This window comes from Pelobates fuscus, chromosome 8, assembly GCF_036172605.1.
Source record: "Pelobates fuscus isolate aPelFus1 chromosome 8, aPelFus1.pri, whole genome shotgun sequence".
Classification (NCBI taxonomy): Eukaryota; Metazoa; Chordata; class Amphibia; order Anura; family Pelobatidae; genus Pelobates; species Pelobates fuscus.
In genome coordinates, this window is record NC_086324.1 from 145,216,570 (window position 1) to 145,238,460 (window position 21,891).

Consider the following 21,891-nt stretch of genomic DNA (forward strand, 5'->3'; position numbering starts at 1 on the left):
ATTACTGCTGTGGTCAACTAATCCCTCAAAAAACAGACGCGACCATCATCAAGTCACAGTCAGTCTCTGTCTCTGTATCGATGCATTATTCTACCTTAGCAAAAACGGCAGGCAAAACTAGACGTCTGTCCTTTACAAATTCTACCTAGTAATTTCATTAAATGCTATTTGGTAGTACGTTGGTCAGGATTCTCTTCCGCTGTACAACTTTGCAATGCATAGTTGTTAGTTTATCATCAAAAATTCACAAAAGACAAACATACGAAATACTGTGTTTCCATTGCAGAGTAGATGTTTATTGTCAAATATACAATTGCTAAAGCAAACGGCAAAAGAACAAAATAAATATGAAAATGTTGTATTCAAACAATGGGATGAAGAAGTATGTATAAAGAATGTATGGGTGCCTTTGAGGGGGTTTGGGTGTATTTGCTTTGTGACGGACATGCTCACTGCTAATTTTTTTTCAGCAACTTTTAAGCAAATGTATAAACCCTGTGACAGCTGAGAATATAGTAAAGACATATAAAACTCATACAAAAGCATTGCTTGAAAAGTCTGTGTGGGGGGTAGTATCTACTTTAGACACTGATGATTGCTGTAAAATACACAAAAGGACCACACCTCGATGTCTTCAGTTACAAAACGGAGTTTAAAAGCAGTCTGTAAAGTATATTTAAATAAACAAAAGAATACACTCGGAGCCTGCTCTGGACAGCTTTGCTGCCTCCCCCATCCCTTTGCTTTGTGCAGTTGTCACATGTGGATTTAACCCTTTAATAGCAACGAAGAGTGTTTTAGATTTTGTTTTGTACCCAGTCATGTTTATTGTCTGGTTTTCTGCCGTGCAGTTCTTTAAGTGTATCAGCAATTGTCAAATTCTACCTAAATGTAGAGAGCACTCAATTTCTCGCTGGCTTTAAAAGTCCATCTTATTTTAGTTAAGTCAGGTGGTTTTATTATTATTTTATTATTTATATAGCGCCATCAGATTCCGTAGCGCTGTACAATGTGTTTTTAAAAATGTTATATTATTTAAAACCAATATGAAGTTGAGTACGCTGTTTGTTTGTTTTTTGCATGTCGTATCTGTTCGTCACAGCACCCAAGTAATGTAAGTATGTTCAGGTGAGCCCAGCCTCTCTGCTATAAATATTTGTATGCATCTGATCAGAGTGATAGTATTCGGTGTTGATTTATACGTGGCTCCACCAAGTTGTACTGATCACAGATTTTCTGTGATTTCTCATGAATATATAAATAAAATGCACAGCATAATTAAAGAAATGGTCCCTGACAATCCTGCAGTCGATCTTGCACCAAATATATTAATGTTAGAATCACATTTACTCTGTAGTACAGGAATTGAAATATGGTCCTAGAAATAATTCGACACTGCCCCAATAATCTCCTTAGTAAAATTTGATAAACCTGTATAGTATAAAAACTTACAGATAAAATTGTCCCAAAAAGAACCAAAAAGGAAATTGTGCATTAAATTATAACAGTTGAAGAATGGGGTATACAAAGTACATGATTCTTGAAAAGATAAACTATTAATTTTAATATATTCCCACCTATATCCATAAAAATATGAACTGGAATGTAATGAGATATAAATATAAAATTCACCCACAAGGAGCGTTCAGCAAACTGAAAATATATATTTTACGTAAACCACTTGCTTTACAATGGTCTATTTAATGGTGATAGAAGTGGGATACCTGACATTCGTTATGATGAATGAGAGACTTGTTTTGCTACAAGTATATTATATTTTATAAATTGTCAACACAAATGTACAATATGATAAATAATGCTTTACACAATTCCACTGTCGTCAACCAAACTACAAATTGTTTACCAATGATGTTTGAATAGATAATATTAGCTTGACATCTGGTTGTGCCCGCAATTATTTCTACCAAACGTTTGTCACTATATTGTTTTGTATATGGTGTCCCTCAGTAGTATGAGTAAATTTGGAACCCAGAGAACAGCCACAATTATAAAATTTTAAAATAATACATTATTGCACAATAAAATCTCTGCTGACGATGCATACCCCATTGTGAGATTTCTGTGTAAGCAAATTATTCAAATGGTGTCTGATGCAGCAGACACAACTATCAAAATGTACAATGAATGCACAACTTCCTTTTTGCATTAAGCTATGGAACTGCACGTGTCAAACTTGGAGGACTGCACGAGATAACAACATATATGGCGTTTCGAAGGAAACATCTTAAACAGTGAGGGAGATGAAGCTGTTGTATCTCTGAATGTTTCTCTTGAGGATCTCTGAACAAGGCCCAAGAACCCGTTCAAAGCGAGGGCGATCAAGTTTGACACATTTAAGTGGTCCACGGGCGACCACAGTTGCTGCCCGGGGACGATTCAACAACAAGGCAATTTCACCTGCAAAAAAACAAAAGATAATTTATTACATTGTAATGCTAGCAAGAATTAGTATGACAATTGAAAATTATGAAAAACGTAAACTAAAACGGATATTTCACATTAACAAATATTTTTAAACAACCGAGAACATACAAATGTCAAAATTTGAAAGGTTTGGCTGAAGCCGATTTATTGAAAATGAAAGCTCAATAAATGTAAACAGATGCTAAATACCAAAAATGAATGGGGGCAAAACTTATGGCCCTTGAAATTTTCTAAAAGAAGGCTGCTGCGTCCTCTTCCCTATAGATGAAAGAAAACTTAAACCGATGGTCAACAAGCTCTCATTGCTCACACAGTGAGATACCTTTTGTTCCAATCGCAATAGTGGAGCAGTGAGTAACAGTACAATTTATGATTAGTGTCATATGTACCGATTCCAGGGTTCCCCCCCATTGCTCCAGCAATGATTCAGACACTGCATGCTGCTCGTGCCCATGTCCGAGTGGCGCCCTAGAGCGCCTATTCATCGCAGACGAACGAAGGCACAAATGTCTGAAAACGGCAATCTGCCGCCCTCACACTTCTGACGCTCCTTTATGGAGTGGTCCAATCCTAAAAAAAGCCACGGATATTTGAAATGCAGCTTTCTCATCCCAGTCACCATGTTGTGGTTCTTGATTAGCCGAATAGTGAGTTTTTTATATTTATAATCTCCTGTTACTAACCATAGCTTGATCACTGTTTATTCTATTCTCTGTATTCCTGATATTTGAATTGTCCACAGTTTACTATAATATCTCCTATCGTTGACCTTGGCTATCTCTCTGACCATTCATACTTTAAGCCCAGCGACTCTAAGGTCCAGTAATACGCATAATAGTATACAAGGTTGTAGATTAGGTTCTGTGTGTTTGGTGTCCTTTTACATATACCATGATAATGAGCTGTAGTCACCATGCTACCTACAGCCTCCAATTCCAGCTGAAATATGAGACAGACATAGAGGGTGTAAACGTGATTAATTCATTAAACCATGAACTGTTGGGAATTCCCTGAGGATTTTCACATTTTAGACCAGAATAGCTGAGCTGATAACATATGTGACATGGGGCCTACTACTTGCAATTCTCTTGTGAATTCTCAATAACTCACGGCTTAGCAAATATTTTTTATTTATCTATAAAAAGTATGAGAGAGAAAAGGAACATAATCATTAGTGCACTGGCCTGAAAGAACTGAAAGTGAACATCTGGAATTTTAATTGAACCTGTCATGACAGTTTTCACCTCAACAGATAACAGCTCTTAATATACACCTGCTTTCCAGTCTCATCACCAGCACCATGACAGAGGGATCTAGTTCCCTCCTGCCTTTCATTCCATGCTATTCGATTGGCTCTGCTTGAAAACACTTGCCAAACAGGGGCAGGCACAGCTCGCCCATTACACTGCTTGCTATAATGCATTACTTCATTACAAGCACATTGGCTGCAGATACTATTGCAAGAGAAGTAATCACAGCAACTACACCACGTGCTGCCGTTTCTGTCACAGAGAGCAGGAGAACCGCTTTGTAGGATGGTTTTCTTGTTCTCAGGTCATTCAAGAGCCATTTAATTGTTTAACTGTCAGGTAGGGACCATATTTTTTTTTATTAAAGGGACACTCCAGGCACCTAAAGTGCTTGTACCTGATTACATGCTGGGGTATATATTTACTAAAACATGGATTTTGGCAAAGGTTACAACGAATTTACCATACTCATCCAACTTAGTTATTTGTCCAAATATTTTAGCCTAAATTTGTGACTTGGTTCTCAGCTCAGCTTAATATACAACTCATTTTGCAAATGATTCCTTTTTGGATTTAATCACTAAACACCAAATAGTCAATTGAAATCTGAATTCTATTGTGTAACTATTGTGGGACTGGAACTCAAGCAGAATGGGAAACATATTTGTTGTCAATATCTAGTAATCTGCACATGTGCTGGAGTATTCAACTAACTCCCAAAAAATATTAGCCGAGTACATCGTGTTATGCATGAAGGAGCCCCTTTAAATGAAATACAATTTTCTGTCATCATGAAAACCATTGTAAATCAATTACAAAGATATATGTTTCGCCAAGCTGGGGAAACCAGTATAACTTGCACCTGCTCTCTAGAGCACTTCCTGTAATTTCTGTAAGAATTTGGCTGCCATACTACAAAATCGTTCCCTCCTCCCAGATTGTTTACAAAAAAAAAAATCCTCAAATATCTTGTGATGGTATAGAAACTCAGTGTTTCTGCACACAGAAAATGTTTCCAGAATATGATTTATTAAGGAGATAGGTACAGTAGGTACACTACTGCTTTAAAAGACCACTATTAAAAATAAAAACGATGGCTGGATTTCACCAATATATTAGAACGCTTATGAAAATAAATATTATTCAGAGCATCACAAATCTGAATTTAAAGAGGTACTCTAAGCAACATAACCAGTACGGCCCACTGTAGTGGTTATGGTGCTGTCTCCACATTTACATGGGTCTCTCAGGTGACCACAGTCCTTTGCAAACTCTGGTTATTGCTATAGATTAAGTTCCCATTACGCTTTAGAAATATCAGTTTTGTACCTATTAGGATATCCTTAACCAAAGAATGATGTCCAAAGTTTAGCAACTAGATATGTGTAAATCCATTCGTTAATGGTTTGACCCCTTACTGTGGGAGGGTGCCAGTGGGCTGTAGTGGTTTTGATGCTAAGAGTACCCCTTTAAATAAAGGCTATGATTAGATGAATTACTTTCTGTTTTTTTTTTATATTTCACTATTTAAAATGTACTGATTTTGCATAGAATGTTTTAATACATTAGTTAAAGAACATATAGAACACTTTTGACTTGCACCTTGTCAATAAAGAGATACTATAGTCACCCAGGAAACTTCATCTCAATAAACTGCAATATTTAGATTGTATGGTTAATTCCACCTCTGGTGTTGTCAGAATGACAAAACTCAGTCACCTTACACGGAAGCCCCTATAGGAAACCATTGACTCAATGCTTTCCTATGGGGAAGTATAATTGCGAGTGTGGAGCTCGCGTGCATGTGCATTAGGTCTCCAATGCTCCTCTATGAGTCGTGGAAGACGGAGAGCTACAAAAGGTAAGTTAAACTTTTTTTTTTTTTTTTTTTTTTTTTTTTAATTCTTTATTTTTGTAGTGCATAGTTTAGTTAACAAGCTCACAGTGACATTTTTAAACGAAAATATACATTGATGTTGAGAGCAAGATTGTTGTAAAATGTCAACAGTTCAGCACTTTTTGTTTTTTAAGGTAACATGGAAAAACAATGATGAAAACTGTACAGTGCCTATGAATGATAATAAAACAAGGTTTGTTATAGCAATTACCTCATAGGCACTTATATTGAGTGCCACTATTAATAACAAGCTTAGTCAAATATAGGCTAGTATACAACAGTAGTGTGTAGTGTAACATGTTATACTATATATGCGCATAGCCAGGCTAATTGCGCTTTAGGTTATAGGTGTAAAGCTGTGCATTAGTGAGGTTAGCAACTTTTATGCTTAAGGCACCAGCTGCACGTGTTTAAGTGTAGAGATAAACCAACAGTTTCACCACCAGTTTTAATCCTGGTTGGAGTACCGCGTTAAATAGGACTAGCCAGTGAAGTAATACAGATGCGGGTGCGGTAAACACACACACAAGGTGTCATTGCCAGAAAAGAGAAAGCTTCGCAAGGGGTGAGAGCAACGGCATATCATTTGTTGTCACATTACGTTTAGCCAGGGTGTAGCAGGCAGTTCTTGCGATATAAGGGAAGGTGAGAAAGTCCAGCTAGTGCAAAAAAGTGCCTAAAAAACATAAAGGTTAGGCAGCTGCAGTATACGTGTGTATGTATAACCTCGTTAGGTTGGCCTGTGTGGGTCATGTATGGAAGTCCCAGTATTGGCAACTGTAGTCCGTGGTTAGTCCCGTAATGGCGGCACAGCTTTAGGCAGCGGGCTTAAGTTCAGCCTATTCCCAAGGCTGGGAAGTGTGAGTCCCGTGTGTTGAGGGCAAAGGTGGCTATAGCACTTGGATGGTTCTGTTGGGCGTCCTTCCAGCCCCAGGCCGGTTGATAGGCCAGCACCTTCGTGCCACGGACATGGGGACTCCTAAGGTCCCAGTCCTCCCCTCTGGGGGGTAAGCAGGAGGTTGTGGAGGTTGGTGGCCGCACGTGGCGGGTGGACCTCCGCCTGTGTGGACGGTGCCGTGGGGTTCTGCCCCTAGGTGATCTCTTAGTGTGAGGAAGTGCGTGTGATTTGGAGACATGAATGATCAAAGGGGGCCCACTCACCATCCCATTCTCAGCCTCACGGTCAGCCTCTTGATGTGGGGGCTTTACTGCTTCTTGTCGTGTCTCCAGCTTGGCCCAGAAGCGGGTGAAGAGTTCTTCCAGCCTCTTTTGGGTGGTCTGTGCCGTGTTTAGAGGTTCCGGCTCGGAGTGCTGGGAGTTTGCTCCTTGCATGGTAAGCTGGGCCGCCATTTTGTTTTATTCTGCTATCTTAGTCAGTTAGGGTGATTAGAGTCGCTTGGTGCCAGGTTCAGGCTAGGAAGGACCGGGATAACCCCCGCCGGTCCAGAGGGGGGGGGAACAGGGCTGTGTTGCAAGCTTGGGAGGGCACTAGGTCGCACAGAGCGGGGGATCGGCCGCCTCACCCGTCCGGCGATGCTGCTAGGCCGCACTCCCGACACTCTCGACGGACGCTCCGTGCACCCGCGGGCGGCAGACCCGGGGCACCTCGGCTGGCTCCTGAGGTAGGTATGTGTTATATCAGGCGTTTATATGGGTCCTGGCTGGCTGGTGTGCAATTAGTCAAGCTTTGTGGGTAGATTGAGCTCGGAGCTCACACGAGGCACGTCCAGCCGCCATGAAGTCCAGGCCCCGCCCCCTAAACTTTTTGTTTTTACTTTTTATGCGAAATGGGGGCTGTAGGCCACCCTATGGTGTGATGAATACAGGTTTGTACTTCTAACACTATAGTGTTCCTTTAAACAAATGGCTTTAGTGCGATTTTAGAACCTTGCAGGAAATATCTAGGCAACATTTGCAATGAATGTGAATAAATACTCAGCCCTTCTGATCTCCTAAATGGTTTATTGCAATATGCATATGGGGTTCTAGCACATCTGTTGCTTACCAAAGTAATCTGACGGTCCCAGTCGTCCCACTTCCACATACTCTTCATTGTCCGATCTACGTTGTAGAACAGATGCGGTGCCCTACAATTGTGAGAGAAAAGAGGACAGCATCAAAGATTTGGTCACATGTTACACTAACAACTGTATACAGCTGTGGGCAAGACTATTTGCATCCTGTAACAGAGGACTTCTACTATAGTACACACAGAGGCATGTTCATGAACACTGCATCACATGTTATCATTAGATAGTGTTGCTTGTATTTCCACTTTAGAGTTAAAGGAAAATTCTATGGACTAAAAAAGGAATAAAGTGGTTTTGATGTATAGATCATTGCCCCTGCAGTCTAACTGCTCAATTTTTGGACCTCCACTACTTCCTACCTCCACTACTTCAGTTGAAAAGCCAGAAGCTCCTAAGTGGTGTTATGGTGCCTCAAGTATTCCTTTAAAAGGGGCAACAAGATGGAGTCCGTATTGGACTTACAGACTATAAAGTTCTAGGTGCCTAAAACGGTTACTAAACCAGGTCTAGGAGCCCAAGGCTAGTAATGACTATATTTGGCATAAGCAAATCATGATGGAGAGCACCTGTGCTCATTTGGTGCCAAATACAGTCACAGATTTGTAATTTCTAACTCACCCAAATACCAAGTTAAACAGTTACAAGCCATGTGTCTCCAAGTATAAAAAAAAAACCCATAAAAACTAGTTAACAGCCGGGCTTCCTCTGTGCTGGTGACCTCTCCTCCTCCATCGACGTCAGCTCCCGAGTGGAGCCGAATGCGCATGCGCGGCCAGAGGCGCGCGCATTCAAACATGCCCATAGGAAAGCATTACTTAATTCTTTCCCATGGGGATCTTTTTTTTTATCGCTGGAGGTCCGTGAGGACGTCCAGCGTCAAATAAGTGCGATTTACTCAGTGTAAATTGCAGGAAGCGCCTCTAGAGGCTGGATGAACCCTGCAGTTTCAGCTGCAGGGTTACCCCTAAAACTAGGGAGACTTGGCACCCAGACCACTATAGTGGTCCTTTAAGTATAGGGTTAGGTACATTCTCATAACACTGTATACAAGCAGCTGAAGAAGACAGCCATTTTGATCTTAGAATGTTTCAGTCACGGACTAGTTAAAGCAGTCTTAACAATTTTAACTCAAACAGATGTTGAGACAGGAGTGATTTCTATAACTGGCCAGTGCTTCTTCTATGAGGTAACATTATACAGAACGAAAGGGAAGCCCAGTCAGTGTTTATATAAAACGTGTCATGTTTAACAAATGAATGTGAATGAATAATTACAGGATTGGGGTTTTCCTGGTACCTCCTGACCAAAACGTTAGTAAATGTGTACACTATGTAACAGATTGCTGAAATTAATAGCTAAACCAAAAGACAGTAAATTATAGAGGTGCTCACAAGAAAACATCTGATGGGGTTCCGATGCAGAACGAGCTGAAATGAGCACTTATGTCAATTTTTGTTGAATAAAAGTAGTGCAATGTTAATTCCTTATAGATAACAAATCACAACCATAAAGATGGATAGTTTGTTTAACTGTATGGTGGAGACATTACATCATGTTTCTGCTCAGTATGTTCTGTGAATTCTGTTACTAAAATGTATACAAAGAGAACACAACTTTCTATAAATAAACAGCAGAAGGCCTTTAGGTACCAAATTATAAAACTGAACCTTTGGCTAACTCCTTTTAAATATATGAACAGTAATTAAAGGGACACTATAGTCATCAGAACAACTACAGCTGAATCCAGTGTGTATAGTCAGTCCCTAAAGATCTTCAGAGAAACGGCAATGTTTACATTAATTGCCTAGTAACACCTCTAGTGACAGTCACTCAGATGGCCACTAGAGGTGCTTCCACAGTCTCCACCCTGTGCGTGGAGACGCTGAATGTTTCTCATAGAGATGCCTTGATTCAATGAATCACTATAAGGAGATGCTGATTGGAGCAGCAGAGCGTTTTTCAGCGCAAGAGCAATAGCCTCCCAATGCTTTCCTGTGGGAATTCATTGGATCAGCCAAGGAGGCAGAGCATTGGCTGGGCCCGCCGTCGCAAACCCGTGCGGCACTGGAATAAAGCTACGTTTATTACCTTTTTAAAGAGTGCCAAAAGGGAAACCGGGGGCCTAAACTACATTTTTAACACTATAGTGAAAGGGGTATACGTTTGTATTCCTGTCATTATAGTGTTTATTTAAGCATGTAGCCCTAGTGCCCCTTACCTAAGCATATAGCCACCACAAAAACTGACAATGTATTTTTCCATAACACCTCATGGTTACTGAGAACAATAGAGAGGTGTAAAAAAAGCTGAATGGATATCAAAGGCAATGTTACAAACAGTTTACATATGGATATACTTACATTCATTTTTTATTTTGCATTATATATATTCACAATGCTTTTACGACACATTAAATTAAATGTAGTTCTTTTAGCACTAGCACACTTTAATTAGTCTCTCGCCTTAAAATTAGTGTAGGACCCACCAATATTTAGATACTGTGGCGTAGTGGTGGGTTTAACACGATATATAGCCATATGGTGGATCCCTGTATTTATTTGCTCAGGTAGGTGATTTTAAGTAGCCTTGTAAAATTAAAAGCTGTATTTTTGTGTGCCCGCTATTCCTTAATCTGCATTTTAGATAGATCAATATAGACAGACAGATATCAAATGTTACTATACAAAGGGTCTGAATCTGTATTTTAAGGTTCTATTTTAAAACACAGTGAAGGCATGGTATATAACAGGGGTTCCCAACCCAGTAATCAAGTACCCCGTACCAGTCCAGGATTAGACACAACTGGGTAATCCCTAAGTCCTGGACTGGTAGGTGGCACTTGAGGACTGGGTTGGGAACCACTGGTAAAACAAGAAGAAAAGATTGTTGATCTCCAATTGGTTGTTCGCCTAAACCAGGGGTGCCCAAAAGGAAGATCCCCAGATGTTTTAAAACTACAGCTCCCATGATGCTTTCTCGTTCTAAACCAGGGCTAGGCAACCTTCGGCACTCCAGATGTTGTGGACTACATCGCCCATAATGCTCTTACACCCATAATGCTGACAAAGCATCATGGGAGGTGTAGTCCAAAACATCTGGAGTGCCGAAGGTTGCCTATGCCTGTAAACCATTCCAAAGTCATGCATGGCATCATGGAAGTTGTAGTTCAACCTTTTTAGATACCACTGGCCTAAACCTTCTGTTACCTAAACTCAGTTTGTGTGTATATCTAGATCTATCTATCTATAGTATCTATCTAAACCCAACACAAACCCATCACAAGCATATTTATTGAATCTTTGCCAAAGTACTTCTTCTCATAAGAAAGAATATGAAACTTTATCTTGCAGTTGCCAAATATGGGAAAACAATATAACATGCATGCTTTGTGTAACTTGTATATTGTGCATTGTTTTCTGTTTGGCTTATTCTGCCTTGTCTGTAACAAGACACTAGCAAATCCTAAGTTATTAATCCTTCCCCGCTCCTCTGAAAACGAGCGGGTTACTTTGTATAGCATGTGTTTAATGTACAATAGGAAGGTAATCCAAGAGGTTTGCGGCAGGTGTCCGATTATAATGAATCATCTGAAAAGGTATCTGGCTCTTGTGAAGGAACAAACTGGGAAACTTGTGTGGGAAAACAACCAAATTAACATGTATTCTGGAGCCAGGTTTTACAGTCGGTGGGTGCCAACTGCGGAGCAATGTGGCATCATGCCAGCCCTGCCCTCGTATTCCTCCTTCAGACATAACCATACACAAGCCAGGGAAAGTCGCACAACAGAAGAAAAATGTTGCATTTTAAGGATTCCTTCCCAACACAAAGCTGGACATTATCTTTCTATTCTCAGCAGCCAAAGAAATGTCTTCTAAGTCAATATTAAAGTGATTATAATGGATCATTATTCATGGACTCAGTGATTATTCTCAAAAGTGTCTGAAAATAGTGTCGCCAAGGGAATGGCGGCTACTCATAAGAAAGCACACATCCTGCACTAATAGAGCTTTTCAAGTACTCGTCCAAGACTAACAGTAAACTGTAAAAAGAAAAAAATAATTAGCAATCCAATCAGCTAATTAGCTCGCTTTCCAGAAACATCACTGGCAAATGAGATTATTATTTTTTTTTTTTTTTAAATAATTGTGTTGGTAATGTGTTTTTCCTAGTGATTTATTGTTGCTTTTCCCAGTGAAATGCTTTGAAAGTGTGATACTGTGCAGCAATGAATAGTATACCAAAAAAAAGAACACTTAATTTATTGACTGTGAGCGTGAGCAGACACTCACTGCCAATGAATGATGTCAAAGTTTAGTTACATCACAGAAGACTGGAAAGACTGCTGGCACCGGGGAGTCTCAGGTAAGTGTCACGTCTTTCAAAAGCAGCTTGATTCCTTATGGAAACAGAGTGCTCATGGTACCATAACCACTGCAGTGTCATGTAGTGGTTATGGTGCATGCAGTACTTCAGTCAATGTAATGAAGGTACGCTACTATTTTATCAATGGGGAGCTACTGATTGGCTTAGAGCATCAGCTGACCACTCTATCCACTTTGCACTTCCTGTAATTGAAATTCAGAAGTTGGATGCCACCTGGAGAACAGTCCTGGAGACAACTTTTGTGGTTAAACCGTTCAAGAACTGTTTATATGAAGTTGCTATGGTGACTGGAGTGTCCCATCAAGTGATAAAGGTTAAGATAAAGGAAAAACATAGTGGGACCTAATAGAAGGCACCAGTATAAGGTGGCAAACAGAGGACAATGCCATGGCAACTGGAAACATAGATAATGAAAATAAAAAAAGTAAGAGGAGTATATTAATTAGACAGTACTGTGGATGAGGACACTGAAATGAAACATCTAACTAAGCTAAACAGAAAATCTTCTGGCTTAGGCCAAAATACTTGAGTTAGAGGAATTACCCGGGTAAGCGGGGCAATTTTGGCCTCTATTTTACAATTCTGCTTTCAATTCACCACTCTTCACGAATAAACAGCCAGGATTTTAGAATTTATTCACCAAACAGATATTTGGAGTGAACTAAGAGCCAAATCGCAATATTCAGATCAAAATATTTAAACTGGAAATGTTCAATGACTCAGATTCAGTAACAGATTGGCTATTTTAGCATGAATTTGGGTTTTCAATTCACCACGGTTCATTGTCAAGTGGACGAGTCCTATAGATATTGTTAATGTATTAATGATGTCAGAACAATTGGGCCAGATCTCCCAACAGTCCTGCTTTTGGCGGTACAGTCGTCATTTAGGGTTCGTTACCCGCTGTCCAGCTAAAGCTGGTGTCCTGCATCTGGGGATACTGTCCCCAGGCAGCACAGTGCGAACGTATCATTACATGTAATGGCCGGCAGCCTGTCAGTAATGTGGGTTCCATCATTGGTGATGCACCCTCAGTGTCCCGCCTAACCCTTCCCAATTTTTGGAAGGTATGATTAAACCTTAAAGGCACCCTTTAGGCATCCAGAACACCATCTCAATTGAGTTATTTTTGGTGCCATGTCCATGTCTGTTCAACCCTGTCACTGTAAACATTTACGTTTTGCAGAAACATCTTTTCAGGGTTTGCAGGCTGTAACGGACCGTTTCACTTACAAGAGGATAAAACCCAGTTTAGGCGATAATCCCCTTTTCTCAGAAAGGCACAGCTACTGCAGAACATCAAACTCCCGATCTGGATACGAAATAACACTCCGAACTGGAACAGCTGAACAAGAAAAGCATACAATCCGCTTACACTCTTGGCAGTCAGCTTACAATCCAATTCCCCCCAAGAACGAGACGACACTTCATTTTGAGGGTTAAACAGGAACAACAGACTGGCTCATCCAGCCTGGCTTTTATTACAAACAAGTACATACAGGACACTCCCAGGGGGAGGATGAAATTAACCAATCACAGGGATGTACCTCCCACACATTTCCTCCCCTTAGATTAGCACTTAATATAATTATACCGTACACCCTTTTCCCCAATTCCTGGATGTACCCCAAATACATATGCTACACCTCCAAAACAGGTATCCCCTGATAGCCCTTATTCAGGGGGACAACATATTCAAGAATCAGGTCATTCGGATGAATGGTTCGGGAGATATGAGGTTCCAAAGATTTGACCGACCGCATGGGTAAAGTATCCGAAAACAGTTCCATGCATTTTGGCCCTGCGGTCGGTCACAAACAAGTGAATGAAACAGACGAATTACTGGTGTTATAGAGACTAAGGGGGATTCGCATGAATCCCCTAGTTCGTACGTTTCTTTCTACCGAACGGCGGGCCGTTCGGTAGTTTCCCCACGAAATCCTGGAAGTCTGGAGGTCTCAGCGGTGTTTGCCTAGTCGAGTGTCCGATTTCAGTTCCAGACACTCGACGGCAAAACACCGCTGTTCGGTAGTTTAAGATGGCCGCCGCCACGTGTTTGTTTCCCGAATGGCGGCCACCCAGAGGACAAAGAATACATTACATGGATTGCCAATTACCTGTTTGCAACATTGTTGCAAACGGTAATTGGAGGCACACTTATTCCTGGGTGGTCTGGTTGTTCGGTAGTTTCACTCAATATAATGAATGGAGTGATTCTACCGAACGATCAGATGAATGCTGCATATATATCACCCAGGTTAACTGCATACAAAAATACATACATGACATTAAAGTATTAAAGGCAGGATTACTGTAATACGCTCCACAGTCTTAAAGGGACAGTAGTCCCAAAAGTCCCAATCTGTTCGTAGATGCTTTTAAAAGGGCCGGTAGCAGCAATATACATTATTACATGCCCAAATATAGTTTTTCCAGTATAATATGTCCAGGGGCCATAGTCGCAGGGCAGGAGGCTAGCAACCAGGCTTCTCCAGTTCACAGTGGCGAAGTTGGTTTCGCCACACAGGCCTCTACTGGTTAACGGCGCTTCCGCAGCTATAAGCAGGTTAAAATTCGTTATAGTTCTAATCAGTCTCATTGAGAGCATTGATTGGTGCAGTGCAGCATTTCCTGAGCATGTGAACTAGCCTCCCAATGCTTCCCTATGGGGTGAGATAATCCCGATTGATGGGATGAGATGATCTAGGTCGATGATCTCAGCCAGGACGTCAATGTGGCAGAACAGACAGCTGCATGTAGTGGGATGTAAGGCCAAACTTACCTTTTAAACTCCTGGGGAAGACGGGGGGGAAGGAGAGACACATGTTTGTATTTCTAACGCTATCGTTTTTCTTCAAGCATTAGGTGTTTGGCAAACACCCTTTTGACATGTCTCGCTTTACTGTATTATGAGGTTAACAAGCAATGAACACAGCACTAAAATAAAACTGTAACCTAATAATCCTGAATTAAAAAGGTAACATTGTTTGGTGTACACAGATGTGAAGCCTGGGGATATATTACTCATATTTATATGGGCCAAAAGGTTATCTAGATACTTTTTTGCACAGTAATCATGCACTGCATATAATAGTGTGTGTGTGTGCCTTTAAGTGGAAATTAATAGAACATGGAAGGGCACCTCTGAGAATATGTATGAGCCACGTGTGTTTCTTTGATCACCTGTCTGTTATATAGAATGGGGCAGTAACAGGGCACAAGGTTAGATTCCCCCCTAAAATAATGAACGTTAACCTCTGACTTAACATGGCACTGTGGCTTTTAAAACTGTGATTTAAGAAGCCTTTTTTTTCTTCTAGACATCATTTATCTCCCTAATTAATAATTAATCACTGTGTATTTTTTTAGGAGATTACCAGTTTGATAGCTAAGTGTGCCTAAAGCCATGGCTTCATTAATCAGCAGAGAACACACTTGCGTTGAATGTCTACTGATTGCTGTGGATAAACCCAGGGAGTCCTTCTCAAGGTTCAAAAGTTTCAGTTTAGAAATGCAGGCAACAATCACACAATCAATATATGTTGACTTCTGAAAACTGAACACCGCTTCGACCATCCTGGCTTTCAATAAGATAAGGGCAGCTAATGTTCAGGCCATGTGACCTCTTTTCAATACCATACCTTCCTATTTAGGAGAGACAGTCCCTATTTTGGGATCAAAGTCCCTCTTCCCTATCCTAATGTTCCTGTTTTCTAGGAGTTCCATAGTGTTGATGTGTCTGAGTCTGAGTTCTACAGCAATAATATTCACAGTAATGTGTCTTTAAACTACAATTAATGGGGACGGAGCCTGACCGCCAAGCGGACTAGACACATGGGGACAGAGCTCAAGCCGGGCAAGCGCTACACAAGGCAAAATCAGCGGCTATATTGCCCAGAACCCCTCCAGGGTGCGACACCCACGACGGGGGTGCACCGGAGAACCGGAGGATACCATTTGTGTGCAAATCGGGGTATGTAGACCGCACCGCAACCTGAGGCCTACGGGAGTTGGAGCCGGGGAGAGGCGGCCGCTCTCCTCGACACCTTATTCCCCGAAAAGCGTTGCAGACCTCCTACCCCCCCCCCCTCTGGACCAGGGGGGACATCCCGGTCCCCACTAGACGGGCGAGCTGAGGCAGAAAGCAACTGCGACGACTGTCTCACTGACAGAGAGCAAGTCTACCGTATCCAAGATGACCGCTCAACGATTGCCGAACAGAAAGATTGAGGTGCAGCTAAGACACCCCCACCCCTTGGTAGCCCTGGACTGGCTCTACTCAGCCTTCTGCGAGATATTGCACACCAGAGGACTGCCCTACCCTCAAGCGGCTCGGACGGTGGCCACGTGGATCCGTCCGGTGACCCGCCGTCGCCACTATGGAGCTCCGCTACAAGCCGTCAGGGCAGCCGTCCGGCCACTTCCGACCCAACACAAGGGGAGGCGGGAAACCGACCACGCCGACCCAGGCACTCACACCTGCATCCACAAAAGCAAAAGCGAAGCCACTGGGTCTCAGACAAACGCAACCCCACAAGTTGGCGGACTTGCGCTCAGAAGCACCACGAGGCACCCAGGCACAATATCACCTCACATCCTTGCCAAAGGTACATACCGGCGGAACACCAGCCTAACGCAGAGCGACCAACGACCACATAACAGGCTGGGCATCGGCTGAATAGGCAAAAGACCCTGGACTGTCTCCCGGCACAAGTAAAGACGGCTCTGCAGGACTGCAATACCCTGGGGACTCCCCAACATGTACAGGTCTCCCTACGAGAACTTAGCATACTGTTATCTAGACCTAGCCTTTGGGACTCATTCATGGATAGTTTTCAAAGCCTCATAGCCCCAAGTGGCAATCTCATAATAATCGTAGAATCTTAAACCTGTTTATCTAAAATAATGCGCAATGTCTAATCTTACACTGTTTTCTTATATCTAAACTTGTACCAAACCTTTCATGATAAGCCAACTCTCCTAGAAAAAACGTAGTTAAACTAAACTTGTTGAGCACTGGTTTTACTCAATTGTTTTACTCACTAGTACACTGAAGCATAATTGTCTAAGTAAGCTTGTTAAACCTATAAAAATGTGCGAATTTTCATGCCACTACTTAATGTATATTACTATTGTTATACGCCGTTGTGGCGCCTGAATATATGCTTGTACCTACCCGCACAACAAAAATAAAGAATAAAAAAAAAAAAAACTACAATTAATGTATGTATCTAAATAAGATATATTGTTTTTGTCCTACATTACACTTGTATAAATTGCTATGAGTAAGTCACCTAAAATTTCTCAGAATAGCCCCGCCTCCACTTCCAACTCTAAAATTAAAGCATCCCTCTTTATTCATTTGAAATGTTAAGAGTAATGTAATTACTCTTGCTGACAACTTGCTGGCTATGTGCTTTTATTATTTTCCCTCGGTCTGTTACAGTCCAAGGGAATTCAGGAGAGAGGTGCTGTGAGATGCTGGGGGCTATGGAGAGGTGCTTGGGGCTGGAGAGAGATGCTAGGGGTCGGAGGGAGCACTGAGAGTCTCCCTTCCGAATTCCCAGCAGCTTCCCCGGCACACAGGCTCCTGCTCCGCCTCGCGGACGCAGGTCCCGCACTCACAACGGAAGCTACACCCATTCCTGCAAGCTCTGCCTCCCACCACCTAGCTCCATCTCCAACGTTAAGCAGGAGACCTTGCTGCAGTTGGAAGAGGTCAAAAAATAGCAACCTGACCTCCCAGCAACAGCCTCCAGTGCCAGGTAGGTTTGATATACTCAGCCTTGTGTTTGTGAGTGTGTGTGTATATGCCTGCTAGTGAGAAAGCTTGTGTGTGTGTGTGTCAGTTAGCGTGTCTGTGGTGAGCTTGTGTGTGTGTGTGTGTCAGTGAGCTTAGACAACTCACCACCACCAGGGCACAGCACCCCTCACACACACACAGCACCCCTGACACAAAGCACCCCAGCACACACACACCACCCCTCACACACATAGCACCCCTGAGGCACACACACATAGCACTCCTCACACACAATCAGCACCTCTGACACACTGTAACGAAAATATACCCCAACACGCAGGATTCAATTCAACAGAAGACAACACAGAGGGGAGATACGTCTACCGGACCTTAGAATGGCCAGACTCGACGTATATAAGAGGAGTACAGAGTCAGGAGCGATCCGAGGTCAAGGGCACAAAGAGACAGCGTAAACTAGGACTAGCCGGGGTCTGGTACACAGTAAACAGCAAGCCGGCAAAAAGAACAGATAAGGATAAAGAGATAACTTAGTCAGAAACAAAGCCAAGGTCAAGTACGAAGGAACACAACTGAACACAACAAGCGCTAAAGGGAACTGAAACAGAAACCACGATAGGGCAAGGTACTAAGGGAAAAAGGTGAGTATATATACCTTAGCAATTAATTAGATTGGTCCCTGTCATAGCCACGCCCCCAAAAGGTGAGTGTATGGGGAATGTGGCATGACATGGGCCAATGGGAGACCTTTTCCAATTTAGGCTCCCACTGTTCCTTTAAGAGCGTGCCCGAGACCTGCGGCGCGCTCTTAGAGTCAGGCGGGACACGTGAACGCTTCTCGCGGTCACTGCCCGCCTTTCTGTTTCAGCCGTCGTGAAGCAGCAGGACCGCGCGCAGCTCGAACAGAGGACCCCGGCCGGCCCCTGGAAAGGGTAAGTATCGCTACAGTACTTCCCCCCCCCCCGAGGACACGCCCTCCGGGGGGGGGAGGACCAGGCCTGGCAGGAAAACGAGAATGGAAAGAGCGTACAAGGCGAGGAGCGTGAACAGCGTCAGCGGAAATCCAACTGCGCTCCTAAGGCCCATAGCCCTTCCAATGCACCAGGTACTGAAGTTGACCCCTAAGGAAACGAGAGTCAAGAACAGCAGCAACTTCAAATTGCTCATGACCCTCCACAGAGACAGGAGGGGGAGGAGGAGTATGCCGGGTATAGCGGTTGCGTACGTATGGCTTCAACAATGAGGTGTGAAAGACATTAGGAATACACAGGTTCTTAGGAAGACCCAAGGCATACGAAACAGGATTAACCTTATGCAAAATACGATAAGGACCAATAAAGCGGGGAGCCAACTTCACAGAAGGCACCTGGAGGCGAATATTTCGCGTGGAAAGTAAAACCCTGTCCCCCACGACATAAGGAGGAGCTGCCCTGCGACGCTTGTCAGCCTGAACCTTCTGGCGAGCAGTGGAATCCACCAAAGAACGCTGAACCTGCTCCCAAGTATCACGCAAACCAGCCAAATGCTCATCCAGAACTGGCATGCCCTGTGAGGAGAATGCAGCCGGAAGAACAACGGGATGCTGGCCATAGACAACGTAAAAAGGACTTTTGCCGGAAGAATCATGAGTAGCGTTATTCCGAGCAAACTCAGTCCAAGGAAGAAGGTCAGACCAATTGTTCTGATGGTGGGATACGAAACAACGAAGGTACTGCTCCAGAGATTGATTGGCACGTTGAGCAGCTCCATTAGACTGGGGGTGGTATGCGGAAGAAAATGAGAGAGTAATACCCATTTCCGAACAAAAGGCTTTCCAGAACCTGGAAATAAATTGGCTACCCCTATCGGACACAATAGATACAGGAATGCCATGCAACCGAAACACCTCTCTAGCGATAAGTGCCAGTTCCCTAGACGTGGGCAGCTTGTGAAGAGACACAAAGTGAGCCATCTTGAAAAAACGATCTACTATCATTAGGATAACTGTGTTACCATTCAAAGGGGTTAATTCAACAATAAAATCCATGGACAGGTTAGACCAAGGTCTCTCGGGAACGGATGCAACAGCCCACAAGGAACTCTATGAGAAGATTTCATACAGGCACAAGTAGTACAAGCACCTATATAGTCGGTGACATCCTTGCATAAGGAATCCCACCAAAAATACAGAGAAACAGCTGACACCGTTTTGTAAATACCAGGATGTCCAGCAGTCTTAGTGTCATGATACAATGACAGAATATCCCGTCTCTCGGGAACATCAACGAATAGTTTATCAGTAGGCCTCTCGCTAGGTGCCATGCTTTTTTTCGCTTGTATGGCCTGCAAGAGGGACAAGGAAATAGACAAAATAGTAGTAGCTATTATCCTGTCTGGGGGAATGACAGGAGTAACATCAATCTTCGAACTGTCTGGACAGAGCGTCTGCTTTAGTGTTGCGATCACCTGGCCTATAGGTGATAATATAATTGAAATGAGACAAAAACAGTGACCACCTAGCCTGCCTAGAAGACAATCTTTTAGCCTCACTAAGGTAGGATAGGTTCTTAGTTCCTTCTAACAAATGTCTCCATTCTTTAAGTGCTAAAATAATAGCAAGCAGTTCGCGATTACCCACATCACAATTCTTTTCTGCTTTGGACATTTGTTTGGAAAAGAAGCCACAAGGATGCAATGGCTTTTCAGGCGACTCTCTTTGGGATAAGACAGCACCTACCCCGATATCGGAAGCATCAACTTCAAGAATATAGGGCAGTGAGGGGACAGGATGCTGTAAAATAGGTGCAGAGGCGAACGTAGTCTTAAGAAATTCAAAAGCCTGAAGTGCCTCGGGAGACCAGACACGAGTATTGCCATCCTTTTTTGTCATACGGGTGATAGGCGCTACAATAGAGGAAAAACCTTTAATAAAGCGTCTATAATAGTTGGAGAAACCAAGAAAACACTGAATGGCTTTCAAACCTTGTGGTAGAGGCCATTCTATGACAGCAGAAAGCTTCTGGGGATCCATACGAAAACCTTTAGCGGAAATCAAATACCCCAAAAACTGGACTTCGGATTGGTCAAATAGACATTTTTCCAGTTTACAATAAAGACCATTAGCAAGAGGGGTCTTTAGAACTGTTGTAACATGTCTGTGATGAGTGTGTAAATCTGTAGAATATATTAATATGTCATCCAAGTACACAATTACAAATGTGTGAATAAAGTCTCTTAAGACGTCATTAATAAATTCTTGAAATACTGCTGGGGCATTACATAGACCAAATGGCATAACAGTATACTCGTAATGGCCAGATCTAGTGTTGAATGCCGTCTTCCATTCGTGGTCTTTCTTAATACGTATTAAATTGTATGCACCTCTAAGATCCAATTTAGTGAATACAGTAGCATGTTTGAGCCTGTCAAACAATTCCGTGATTAAAGGTATAGGGTATGCATTTGTTATGGTGATTTTATTTAGACCTCTACAGTATAATCGATACACGGTCTTAAATCACCTTCTTACTTCGAAACAAAGAAGAACCCCGCTCCAGCCGGATAAGAGGATCTCCTAATAAACCCCTTTTCTAGTGATTCCTTAATATACTCCTTCATGACACGGTTTTCTTGAACAGATAAAGGGTACACCCTGCCCTTTGGAGGTATAATGCCAGGCAATAAATCGATAGCACAATCGTAGGGTCTGTGAGGCGGTAATTTGTCAGCCTCCCTTTTATCGAAGACAGTCTTGAGAAATAAGTACTGAGGGGGTATAACAGTAGACAAAGGAGGAGTAGTAGGAACATTAATAGAATTCAAAGGTACTTCAATAGTACAAGACTCGTGGCAGGCTTCGCTCCATGATTTTATTTGCCCTGACTCCCAGTCGAAAATGGGATTGTGAGCACGTAACCCTGGGTACCCTAACACGAGGTGTGAAGAGGGAGAGGTGATGACCTGGAACCGAATGGTTTCAAAGTGTAAAACCCTTGTATACATGTGTAACGGTACAGTTTCATGAGTAACAACTGGAGAACGTAATGGTCTACCATCAATGGCCTCAACGGCCAAGGGTATCTCCTTCTCTCTGATGGGAATGTTGTTTTTCTTAACAAAACCAGAGTCTATGAAATTTTCAGCTGC

General features: G+C 42.5%; 1 protein-coding gene across 1 annotated transcript in view; it reads right to left on the minus strand.

Annotated features, from left to right (window-relative positions):
- Positions 1-274: 274 nt before the first annotated feature.
- The window catches only part of PRKAR1B (protein kinase cAMP-dependent type I regulatory subunit beta), a 219,330-nt gene continuing 197,713 nt past the window's right edge, over positions 275-21,891 (minus strand). The window contains exons 10-11 of the mRNA XM_063430384.1: positions 7,598-7,679; positions 275-2,418 (exon numbers count right to left, since the gene is read on the minus strand). Coding sequence (XP_063286454.1) covers positions 2,246-2,418; positions 7,598-7,679 — 255 coding nt within the window. The 3' untranslated portion in view covers positions 275-2,245. The remainder of the gene's footprint in view (positions 2,419-7,597; positions 7,680-21,891) is intronic.